Source organism: Dipteris shenzhenensis, chromosome 24, assembly GCF_047967505.1.
Source record: "Dipteris shenzhenensis isolate YYH24624 ecotype China chromosome 24, Dip_SZ_1.0, whole genome shotgun sequence".
In the NCBI taxonomy this organism is placed as follows: domain Eukaryota; kingdom Viridiplantae; phylum Streptophyta; class Polypodiopsida; order Gleicheniales; family Dipteridaceae; genus Dipteris; species Dipteris shenzhenensis.
Genome location: NC_141619.1, coordinates 15,426,986 through 15,440,018, shown reverse-complemented (window position 1 = coordinate 15,440,018; position 13,033 = coordinate 15,426,986). Strand labels below are relative to the sequence as shown.

Sequence of the window (13,033 nt, the reverse complement as noted above, 5' to 3'; positions counted from 1 at the left end):
GGACCTACGACGTATGAATTTCCCTAGCTCTCCTAATCAGGTACTAATACCTTTAAGGCCACCAGGGCCCATTTAAACGTAACTGTCAATGACCACTGTTTTAATCCTGTCTTCCTAACCTAAGGCATCCTTCTCTCAAGGTCACTCTATCATTGATGTAGCATTTCCTCCCTCTGAAGAAGAATTGACATCCTAGGAAACCGTTTTCTGGAAAATGTTTTGATTTTTATCTGAAGTCAATAAAATGGGAGTGCATGTTTTTTTCATGGACCCATGTTAACTTCTCAGCCTTTTGTTTTAATAGGACATATTCTTGATACTTGTAAACTTATAGCTTTAGTGTATTACAACAGTTGGAATGTTTTGATGTTGATCTGAAGTCAATAAAATGGGAGTGCATGTTCTTTTTATGGACCCATGTAACTTTTCAGCCTTTTATTGATCCTTCTAAACTTACAAATTTAGTGTCTGCCCTTCACCTCCGGAGTGCCGACAGAAACTCAGTACGAAGACTTTGTATAAATGGATGCTCAAGTATGTGTGGGTGTGTGGATTTGTATGTGTGAGAGCATATTTTTATACTATGGTCTACACCCACTGTTGGGCGCTGATGACGTCAGTGGGGATGTCATAGTAGCTAGTCCCTACTATGCATGATGGAGTTTATGGTTTTAAACCTTGTGAGTGACTATCATGAGATTGAAACTGCACTATGTTGTGTTTTTAGAGGATGAGTTTGGGAATGTTCCTGGATTCATCTAGGTATATTACAAATTTAGTGTATTGTAAGAGTTTGAATTGAATATATATACTTCATCCTTGCTCTATAAGGACAAAAGAAACGAAGGTGAAACATTTAGCATGGTCTGCTCTCTTGTTTGGAAAGGTAAACGATCTTCGAAATGCATCCTTTTCCTCTCCGTTTGATATGATGCAGAGAAATGACCATTGGAGTAAAGGAACACTTTAACAGAAGAGGAAGCCATTGATGTGATCTAGACTGCCTCATATTTCTGGCTGGCTTGCTGAAAAAACAGTGTGCTGTTTTAGTTCAAATATCAGAGAGAGCCCCAGCAAAGTGTTTTAAGAAAATAACTTCCTCATCCGTTCTTCAATACAAGAGGAGATGGACAAAATCAGATAAGAGTTTACCATTAGAAATGCAAGTACTATGTTCTAAATCGACTCCAGAAATCCTTGAAATGTGGATGCTCGGCCTTCTGAAAGGTAAATCAATCCCAAAGCAAACATCATCCCGTGTAAAGAAGCGTGTTCCCTAGCAAGACAATCTTCAAGTCAGAGTTTGACATAAGAAAGTATTCTGACCTTCCTAAATGGAAACATGCCATATGTTGTAGATGTTGGTGGTTTATGGTGTACTCATTTAGATTTATAATGGAATTATGATAAATTTAGGCTATGCCAATTCTGGTCTGCTCACGCAAAGAGAGCCTTCCTTTTTTTGGCCAGTTCTAAGTATTTGCTTATTGTTATATCTGTTGTGTCAGAACAGGATAGTAAAGTTTTGATGGCACTAGGCATTGCGTGTTGTCACTGCAGGGTAGAAGTTTGGTGCAAGAGAAGGCCTTGCAAAATAAAGTTGGATGTGGACCCAGTCCAGATATTGAGACGGGTGTGCTGGAGCTCCTTCACAGGCGGGAAGTTGGTGTTGGCTCAGGTCTAGCGAACTCGTGGTGTTCCAGTGCTTTTAAACAGCAGTATTTGGAAACTCAAGCCTCTCAGCCATGGGTAAGCCTGAGATAGGGTACTCTGTGTAAGAACACCATGCATCTTGTATAAGATTGATTAGGTCGAGGGTTGCAAAAAAACACATTTGGTTCCTATTGAAACGTTTTAAATTCCAAATGTGATCCCAAACCCCCCCGCCCCCCCCCCCCCCCCCAAAAAAAAAGAAAAAAAGAAAGAAAAAATCACGCACACACACATGACCCTTTTTTTTTTGGGCAGGGTGGCAGAACAAGGATTGGAGCCTAACTTTTCACCATATAAGTGTTTTTAAAATCATGAATGTTAAAGCTACTAAAATTTATGCTTTTTAGTTTTAAGTGTCATTTAGTCTAAATTTGTATGATTAGAATAAGTTAAATTTGTATGATTGGACTTATTCTAGTCATACAAAGGTATATAAAATTTATGCTTTTTAAGTGTCATTTAGTGTCTATTTTGACATATATATGCAACGAATATATTTTATAAAGAAAATCGGAAATGTGATTTTGTTCCAAACATATGAAAACATGTTTGAAATGCCAGCATTTGAAAATGCCTGGCAGCACTGAAATTTTAGGTTCGTAGTGAGCTCTTGTACCAATCCAATTGATGTTTACAGTGTTACACTGTGTGATGTAGCTTCTAGAGAGCTTTTGCATACAGAGTTAAATCCAGGATACACATCACTAATCTTTTTTCCTGCATCTGGATATACCTAAAATATCCCTTTGTGAAGCCTATGCAGCATTGAGTCAATCGTAAGTTACATCAAATCACCAATGGGTATTGTTTGTAGGTTTGGTCATACAGAGGGTTAACTGGGAGTGCAGATAGCGCAGTGGAAGAATTTCATGCAAATATTCAAACATGTGAGGGGCTACGAGGAGCTAATGTTCTGACCTGGGGTGGCAGCAATGCATTCTTTGGGTATGCTTCCTATTCGTACAATGTCTTGGATATGTGAACTGTTTCAATGTTTTTGGAAAAGGGAGGTGCCCAGTTTCTAGCTCAATGCTATATGATTCAGCTCATGGAGATTGTTTTCTACCCCAGAATCTGTGAGATCGTGCAGCCTCATGTCGCAAAGGATAGAAATTATGCTTATTCTCCTCAGCGGCTTTTTCCATCTGATGAATCACGCGTTGGCACTGGAAGGCCTCCTCATCTTTTGTTAACTAGTAGCTTGCCAATTTCAACTTCAAAGGTTACAGCTATCAAGAGGCTGGGGAAAGCTGTAGATTTGCACCATGGTGGTGTGTTGTATCCATGTGGCCGTTTCCCAATTCGCCTAGAAGATGTTAAGTCTAATTTTTCATGTCTGCTTGTCATGCTCTATTTATATCTCGAATAATGTCTGGAAGTGGAAATCGAGTGAGTGTTTTGCTATCAAAATTTCGCTGATGTATCACAACTTTTGCCATTATAGTGACTCCAGAGATTCTGATTAGGCTGTTAATGTCAATTTGATACACAATTTTCAAAATATGTGCTACAGTAACCTACTGCTGGAAGTTATATTTGGTGAAGATTGTTGCTACCTCGAGGTTTTTTCTTCACCTTAGGACTGGCAGATTTACTACTCTTGGTTCAGCAGGAGAGGGAGGAGCAGTCTATCTTTTGAAACAAAGTCAACATCAAGATGGATGCTGGGAAAATGGCCAGCATCTACCCTTCAATGTTGTGAGGTCTGCTGTCACAGATTGCAGTGTCTGGACGACATCATGTAGTGGGCCCTCAAAAGCAACACTGGGTAATTTCACACTAAAGCTGTGGTTTCTGACTTTCACAAACCAGGGTTATGTTGTATAGAATGTTGATCAATCTCTTTCAAACCATTCACAAGTGTTAATGGCATGTGAATTATTTGTGAACTGAGTCTAAGCATACTTCATTTTTTTCAGCAGTCTTCGATGGTAGACGCTAAAATGCCAAGGGCAAACCAAACCTGGAAAACGGAATGGAATTTAAATACAGATTATATACCAATCATGCAGTAATTTGTCTATCTGTAGACGCTAAAATGCCAAGGGCAATACCAAACCTGGAAAACGGAATGGAATTTAAATACAGATTATATGCCAAACTTGTCTGATAATTATTAGAAAATTGAATATAATTTTTTTTCACTGTTATCATCTTGATGGGCCATGGCAAAAGGTTTGTTCTCTGAAGTATTCTGCCCATAGGAAAAAAAGTTTATCTAGCTTAGTTGTGTGGCAAGAGTTGTATATTTATATGCAATACAATATCAAGTGATGTAGACATGGCTGAAAATGTGCCTGACAATTCTGAAGACCAACAAGTTTCAAGGGGGAATTCTCATATTTTGTAACTTCTAGCACGCTATTCTAATCATACTGTATGCTCTTGAGGGCAAGCTTCAGCTACACCAGTAAACAAGTTTACCATTAGATTGTAGCAAGTCAAGTGGAACTCTGAAGCTGTCAGGGGAATGCAAAAGCAATGCTTGTCATCAAGCTGCCAACTGTTGGAGATAAGTGCACACTAGGTGTACTATTTCCCTAGTCTACATTTGTCTAGTCTCAGTTGAGTCTTTGTGTCTTGAGTGTGTGCCATGTGGCACTTCTACAATTATCCCATAAGCACTCTTGCTTTATGTCTTGTACTTTGGCCCATATATTCAATGGGTCACATCATTGTAAAACATCAGTCTAGCTTGTGTCTTGTCTACACTCTTCTCAAGGTATTTCTAGTCTTTCAGTCTTGTTATTTCATTTCCAGTTTCTATTTCTACTTAAATCCATATGACCTCCAAAAATAGTAGTTCTTACTTCCATATTCCAACATGGTATCAGAGCTAGGTTGATCCCTCTTCTCCCTCTTTTCTCCCCTCAGTCTGTCTCTTCTCAGATGTAGATCTGCCCCTCGCTCAGATCTGCCTCTTCTCTCCCCCGCTGCAGATCTGCCCTCTTTCTGCCCCGCCATTCCGCTCCAATCTCTGCGCCAGATCTGCGCTTCAGATCTGTGCAGCTCAGCCACAGATCTGAGCGCCAGATCTGCTGTCACGCCAGATCTGCGCAACCCTCTGCTGTAGCGCCAGATCTGCGTAAATCTGCTGTCACTTCTGCACCTGCTGTCGTACCTGCTATCCGTACGCCGCACGTCATCCGTACGTCGGCCGTACACCGTACTCCGCTCGCCGTCCGTACATCGTCAGCAGCCCGTACAGCCCGTACGACTGTACGGAATCCGTACCTGCACAGGCTGACTTCTTCGACTTCTCCGTACCTGCACAGGCTGACTTCTCCAGCTCCATCTTCACGAAGATCTGCATCCCTTTTTTCACCTCTCCTCTGCCCGGGATTAAGGTACTAAGCTTTGCCTCTTTCAGTTTGCTGAACAGTCTCTCCTTTTTTTTGTTGGTTCCTCTTGCTTCGATGGGCTATCATATGCTATGGCCGTGACAAAGTGGTGAGAGAACCGGCTTCTGGGATCTCTTCATCTCATTTATTTCTGCAATATTGTAAGGGAATATTGTAAGGGAATAGACACTGCCCTTGCATCCTAGCAAGAGGTAAGACCTTCCCACATGGCATCTTCCTCTCACTCTCTCATATCTATCGACAAATTCAATGGGTCCAACTTTCATACTTGGCAGATCAAAATTAAGTGCCATCTTATGAAAGAAGGCCTTTGGGACATTGTTCACCGTGATGCTCTCGAAGGTCCATCTGAGCAAGTTGTCGCTGCCAAGAACGACAAAGCCTATGCTATCATATTGCTCGGCCTTGGAGATGATTACATTCATCACATCTCCGACATACAGTCTGCTCCTCAAGCATGGATCACTTTGGATACTCTTTTTGGAGCCCGATCTAAAAACTCTAAGATTGCACTTGTGATCTCATTCTTTGATCTACATATGCAGGAAGGAGCTACTATAGCCTCCCATGTCAATTATCTTCGCAGTCTTATGGTTCAGCTTGCATCAGTCAAGTCTCCCATCTCCGAAGATATTGCTATTGCTGTGCTTCTCAAAAGCTTACCTGACTCCTATGCTACTCTTGTTACTACCTTCAAGTATCATAATAATCCTTCTCTTGAGGGTATCATCAATGCTCTCCAAGAGGAAGAAAGAACTCAACAACAAAAGGTAACTGACACTGCTTTTTTAGCAAAGAAAGGAAGTTCTAAGGTAAGAAAGCCTTGCACCCATTGTGGCAAAACTAATCATGTGGAGAAGGACTGTTTCAAGGCTCATCCATGCACCATTTGTGGCCGTGATAATCACCGGGAGAGGGACTGCTACTTCTACATCAGCTCCTGCATCTACCTCAGCCCATGTTGCTGCAACATCTCCATCAGCTGATCGTGCTGTTCCTTCCTCACATGATGAGAAGTGGGCTTTCTGATTACTTCTATGTCTTGTCTACCACCTTGACCACCGATGATGTAGGTCAAGGGGTTCTAGTGTCTTGGTCTTTCTATTTGTCTACAATCAGTCTTCTGTCTATCTAGTCTTGTCTGTCTGTCTATTTGTCTATCAATCTGACTGTGTTTTAGATCCATCTCGTCCCTACCCTTGTGGACCCATATGAGGATATCACTTGAGGAGGGGTGTCTCAGGATCTTTTGTCTGTCATGTTTTCTATCTTGTCTCTCAGTCTATCAGTTTGTCTTCTAGTCTTGTCTTTCTGTCTTACTCCTAGTGTCCACTTAAGGAGGGTGTTGGAGATAAGTGCACACTAGGTGTACTATTTCCCTAGTCTACATTTGTCTAGTCTCAGTTGAGTCTTTGTGTCTTGAGTGTGTGCCATGTGGCACTTCTACAATTATCCCATAAGCACTCTTGCTTTATGTCTTGTACTTTGGCCCATATATTCAATGGGTCACATCATTGTAAAACATCAATCTAGCTTGTGTCTTGTCTACACTCTTCTCAAGGTATTTCTAGTCTTTCAGTCTTGTTATTTCATTTCCAGTTTCTATTTCTAGTTCTTACTTCCATATTCCAACACCAACTGTATGATTACCAGGCTTCCGAACTCATCTAGAATGCCCTATCATCTTCATTCAATGGATATTGCCAAAGATTTATTTAACTTGCATGAATTTACTGAAAGTACAGTATTAGTGCACTTCAAGATTATAAGCTTACATCAGCAGGGACACACAAAACTAGAGGATCAGGAGTGGATTAAGTTTTTGACCTCACATGAGAGGTAGTGAATTATTTTGTCATTCAGCTTCTATGACACCATTTTTCATATACCGTTAGTGAGGGAGGCTGGTTACAATTTATCCTGAAAAAGATAAGCATTCCCTTGAAAAAGTTACGCAAAGGAACCATTAAAAACTTACAGATTGCATTAGAGGAGCCCGTGCAATTTTGACATTGACTGCAAATCCCACCCACAAAAGAAGGCATCATATGCTCCAAAAGGGTGATAGTAGAGGTATCAAGGGGTCGTACTAGATTGAAGAGCCTTGGGTGACACTTATACTACAAGTGTGATGGTCTAGTCTAGGGTGGAAGTAAAGCCGAACTGCTAGCTCCCTCCCCTGCTGTACCCGCCTCCCCCTTCCCGCCCCCTTCGCCTCTTGCTCCACCGCCTCTTCCACCCCTTCCGCCTCCTCTTCCGCCTTCTTCCCGGTCTCTCCCCTCCCCCTTCTTCGCTTCTGTCGCTTCCTTTGCGACCCCCAACCCCGGCTGTGCGTGGGCCTCCCCCCCACTTTTTGTGCCCGCCCCTGGCTGTTTGGGCAGCCCTTGGATGGCGCCTTGGCCAGGCCTATAGTCAGCGGGTACACATGGGAGTCTACCTACAGAGATGAGACGAGAGAGACAGGGGGGTTCGAGGGTCAGGTGGAGTAGCAGTCCTTTACAGATCCACACTCTTGGGGACCATTTTAGTAGAGTAGAGCGATGCACATTTCAGGTTTCTTTGGATCTGGATCCGACACCTGGACAGTTGGGATCTCTTTGTTGTAGTTTGCTACTCCCCCCCTGAGACCTCCCATTTGCTAGAGATACTCGAGGTGAGGATGAGACATCTCCATTTGTTGCTCTTTATCATTATTGACTTTTCTAGCCGCGGAGAAGTCCTCCCAGTTGGGGACTTCAACGCGAGGACAGGCGCCCGTGGTACCCCTCCTCAACTTCAGGGATGATTCCACTCTACTGCCAGACATTGACCTTGAGGATGTAGGTATACTAAGGGTTTTGGCTGACAGACGAGGTCCGATCACATCTTATGGGCAAGCCCTATTAGACCTCGGTAGGATGCATGATCTCATTATTTATAATGATCTTGACAGATGGCCCACCTCAGGTGGTTTCACATGCTTTCCACATGGGGGAGGCTCTAGCATTGTTGATTACATCATGGGATCCCCCGCCTTCACATCTTGCATCACTGATTTTACCGTAGCACCTATCCCTCCAGGGGTTGATCATACCTATCTTTTCTTTAGCATTTCCGCTCCCCGTCGCACAGCACCCTCCACCCCATTGAGTTCCTACTCCACCTATCATGATATATGCTTTGACCGCGATCACTCACCTACTTACTCTGGCCGTTTGTACATACTTCTCGTCTAAATTGACTTCATACCCCTATTAGAGGATTGTGCTGCCTTGGTCACCCGCTCCCTACATGAGGATGCCCTTCACGCTTTCCCTCACACCACCCACTTCACCCGCCCACCACCCCTTGGGACCATACCCTGTAATAGTTGGTACGATGATGAATGTAAGGCTTTACATCATCAGCTCAAATTCGAAACCAAAAATAGTCTTCTGAGCGAACCAGAGACGCTACGCGAGTATTGTCAAGTGGTACGTAGAAAGAAACTAGACTTCGTTTGCCGGAACGAGAAGCTACTGAACATTTTGTTAGTAACAACTCTAAGGACTTTTGGTAGAGATTTCTAGAGGGACGGTCCCCGTCACCACTCAATGACACTCAGGTCTGGTATGATTATGCACGCACACTTTATGACATCCCAAATCAGCCAGTCCCTAACCTCTCACATATGCCACGCTCCACATCCTGCACCCTCTTCAATTAGGGAGGGGTAAAAGGCTGCCGTAATGAAACTTCATAATGGCCGAGCGAAAGATCATGAGGGACTATGCATTGAGCATGGAACCATGGACCACATTCTCACGCTCAGATATATCATCGAGGAGCCGAGGGCACGGAAATAGAGGGTTTATTGTTGCTTTGTGGATTTCCGCAAGGCATTCGACACGGTTCCGAGAGCCCGCCGCCTCATACAGGTCAGCAGATTTGCGGAGTGTCGAGGAGTTAGAGTAGCAGGACAAGCCGGATTCCAGCGTGATCATGGAACCATGGACCACATTCTCACGCTCAGATGTATCATCGAGGAGGTGAGGGCATGGAAATAGAGGGTTTATTGTTGCTTTGTGGATTTCCGCAAGGCATTTGACACGGTTTAGAGAGCCCGCCTCATACGGCGCCTACAAGATTTGGGTTATGACCAAGAGATCATTTGGGTTGTCATGGCACTTTACGAGAGAGTTTCAGGTAGAGTCCGGGCAAGATCGGGGTGGACAGACGAGATCATGAACACTATTGGGGTCAAACAAGGGTGTCCATTATCACCTATCTTGTTTGGTCTCTACATTGACGAGTTTGAGATAGTGATGCAGACACAGGGGGGGCTGGTTGCTCTCTTGCGGGCACGCTGATCCGGATATTGATTTACGCAGAGGACGTGGCTCTTTTGTCTTCCTCAGTAGAGGGGCTCTAGAGACACCTTGATGCACTACAGTCCTTTTGTGAGTCTCATGATTTGAAGGTCAACCCGAGTAAAACCAAGGTTATGATCTTCAATACATCTTGAGCCGTCATGTGCCAGGAGCAGTTCACACCTGTTGAGATAGTTTCATCATACACTTATCTTGGGTTTGTCTTTTCCGAACCCATCTTCACTATGAGACCCGCGATGCAGGCACGCTTGGGTAGAGGATATGCTTCATTGGCCAGACTAGAGAGGCAGTGCTTTTGATCGCACTTTCGGGATTCACGGACCAAGGGGTTGCTTTTGACTCCTTGGTCCGTCCAGCGGGGATGTACGACAGCCCATGCTGGGGGTTTAACTTGTTAGATACAGAGTAGGCCCGTGTGGAGCGGCTACAGGTTCTCATGTTATCACGGATGATTCATGGTAAGCCATACGTTCCTCACCAGATCGTTCAGGCTGATTTTGGGTCACCCCCATTACACCTAGATGCTGCATTTTAGGTCATCACGTATGTGTACCGAGTTAGGGAGTATGGGGATTACACCTCTGGGTGTAGCAGGCTACCATGGCTAACATTGTTCTCTTCTATGGCAATTGCAACAGGAGGGGACGAGAGGTGTTGGTATGCACACATAGAGAGATGGTTTGAGCGACTGGGGCTCCACATGGATAGACTAACTCCCTTCCAGTACATCATGGACGCTCCGTTTTCTCCCCTCCTATCACACAAGGTCAATCAGGTTATCCGTGAGAATCTCTTACAGCTACACACATTTCGGATGTGGTTGGGACCGAGTGAACTCCCAGTGAAGCTTAGTTTCTATAGAGATCATTGTTTACATATCAGAGAGGAGGGTTTCATTGACTCCCCATGATACATACAAATCTACTTACCCCACTCACTGAGGATCTCTATTGGGTAGTTCTGGGTCTCTTCACATAGACTTTGTATTGAGAGCGGCAGACCAGAGCGACTACCTAGGGTCCAGGGAGAGGCGCATTTGCACATTATGTGACATGCAAGAGGTTGAGACAGAAGAGCACTTCATCTTCAAGTGTCCTGTCTATGTTGTACTTAGAACACAGTACTACCATTCTGCATTTTTTGCATTTTGCATTGGTGTGGATGCTCGTTTAGTAGCTCCACCACCATAGCTCGTTTGTACCAGGTTTTTCACAGTCTAATAGACCCATCGGTCTTCCAAAGACTTTAATAAATTTTCTTTCTCCAAAGTTTCCTTTCTTCAGAAGCCCGTTTCATACACCCTCCTAGGGTTTGGAAAAGCTTTGAGCCTCTTGGTAGTTCCTCCCAACGCAGTGGTGATTGCCTCTTCTACCCTCTTTCCCTGCGCTTCCTTTCTTGCAGCAGGCGGTTTTCTTGCCTTATTTTGGAGTAGAAGTTTCTTGGTGGTGACCCTGGTCTGGCCAAAGGTGCTTTCATGGCAGCACCGTCAAGTTCCTTCTCTCTTCGGAAGATAAGCAACAGGTTGAAGAAGAAGTTCAATCATTACAAGATAAAGCAGTGGTAGGCAGGATCGCCGGCCTTACTCCTACGAGGCGACAAGTTCGTGATTGGATCCAAACGAGCTTAGCACCATCTATGCTAGGAGAGCCTTTCTCCTATAGTAGCTCTTTCTATTATAGCAGCCCCTTCCCCTTCCGCCCCGAGCTCCTCCTCCAGACCGGAGTGGCCCTTTAGCCCGCGAGCGAGGAAAAGCCAGGGCCTCTCTCCCCACCTTGCCTCCTCAGGCGGAACTCCCCATCCCCAGGACACAGCCTCTGCAATCACGTATGGAACGAGTGGCCGCTTCTTTCAATCACCGGGTTTGAGGCTGCACCCCAGACAACCATTGTCGAGGGAGTTCTGGACTCTAGAGACTGGGACTGTGGAACTATCTTGAGGTCCCTGACGCGTTTTGTCCCTGGAGATGACCATGTTGATTCTACAGCCCCTCAAAAGGGTCTCTGTCGGCGTGGTTGGCTCTCGTACGCATCCATTTGGGGACTCCACTTCGCACCCAGTGGAGAGCAGTGGACCCCGTCTTTGTTCGACTACATTATGAGTGCAAATGTATCGATGATGGAGTAGTGGAAGAGCCCACTTGTGGCTCAACCATGGGAACTCTATCATTTATCAGGCTTTTTCGCATCGCGGTCGGGACAAGGCTTGGCAATAGCTGTTATCTATCTACCTAATCAATGCTTGTTTGGGGTAGTTGTTTCCTTCATGATGCAGTGGGCACAAAAGGTAGGCATCGAACCAGTCATGCCCCTAGTGTGCAAACGCACGGACACAAACTACTCCCCTTCCAAGCCCCCCCCCCCCCGGAAATCACAGTAGTTCAAGACTGTGGTGCAGGCTCCCACACATAGACGAGCCTTGTTCACTATGTCATCTTTCCCATGAGCTGGACCATGGTCAGTTGGAATGTGCACGGTCTCCATAATTGCACAAGGAGCCAACCGTAGTACTTACTACTCTGGCAGGAGCTGCAGAGGACAGTGGTAGGAAGAGCTGTGGATTTTCTTTTGGTTCAGGAGCATATGCTTTCACAGCAGCAGATATTAGCCATCTCATCACTTGCTTCGAGGGAGAGGCCTAGAGGTGTGGTCCCCCGCATTAGGCTGCAGCGGAGGGGTTTGCATTTCAGCGTCCTAGGCAGTAGTGCCTGAGGTGCATGATCAAGGGGAACTTATCACGGGTCAAGCAGTTTGGATGGGCCTCCGCATGGGCGAGTCCAGGATTGGCATCTAGAACATCTATGCACTAGCTTGCCGACAACACCGCCCAACCTTTTGGAGACGCTTGACGGAGTGTCTCCCAAATGTAGACTCTTGGATTGTTGGGAGCGACAACAACAATCTAGAGTTTGCGGAGGACAAACACAGAGGCGCTTCTTACGCTGCGAGGAACACCTAGGAGCAATTCATCTTTGCGGTCAGTGGTGGGGACCTGTGGAGGGAGGCGGAATTCACTAGGATCCCAAGTAGCCTCCTCTTTTCCTTCAAATAGAGGAGACACGATGGGCTGTTGGAGCTCTAGACCGATTCTATGTTGGGGATTGGGCGCTGCATGGAGGGGTTTCTATAGGGATTTTGGTAGGCACCACTTTATTAGACCATTCCCCCGCTGAGCTACTTCAACACGAGGAGGTGCAGAGATGTGGCAGCAACCAGGAGGGCCTGGTGAGGGTTGGGCCACCTGGGTGGCTGATGCTATTCAGAGGAGCAGCACAGAGCTATAGTCACAAGCACTTAGACGGAGATAGGCTCTTCAGAAGCAGGAGAGAGCACTTAGCTTCCATCGAGAGACTCAGAGATCTCCCTTAATCATGAGTCTCTTTACACCCAGACTAATGCATACTTTCAAACCTTCGAAGAGGGCTGCATATTCAGCTTCATTATTACTGCTGGCTTTGAGCTGAATTCCCATTTTCCGAATCTCCTTTTCTCTAGGATCATAAATGACAATTCCTCCTGTACTTTTATTTAAACCCCCAAGGCACATTAAATGCACATTTTGGACCTTTGGTCACACAATTCCCACACACATTAGCATGCACATTAAGACTTG

General features: G+C 45.1%; 1 protein-coding gene across 2 annotated transcripts in view; it reads left to right on the top strand.

Annotated features, from left to right (window-relative positions):
- Positions 1-13,033, top strand: part of LOC147886269 (Transducin/WD40 repeat-like superfamily protein) — a 66,592-nt gene that overhangs the window by 30,136 nt on the left and 23,423 nt on the right. For both annotated transcript variants that reach the window (XM_087395612.1, XM_087395613.1), the window contains 4 exons: positions 1,561-1,749; positions 2,528-2,658; positions 2,785-2,991; positions 3,303-3,481. In XM_087395612.1, the coding sequence (XP_087251738.1) occupies positions 1,561-1,749; positions 2,528-2,658; positions 2,785-2,991; positions 3,303-3,481 (706 nt within the window). The remainder of the gene's footprint in view (positions 1-1,560; positions 1,750-2,527; positions 2,659-2,784; positions 2,992-3,302; positions 3,482-13,033) is intronic.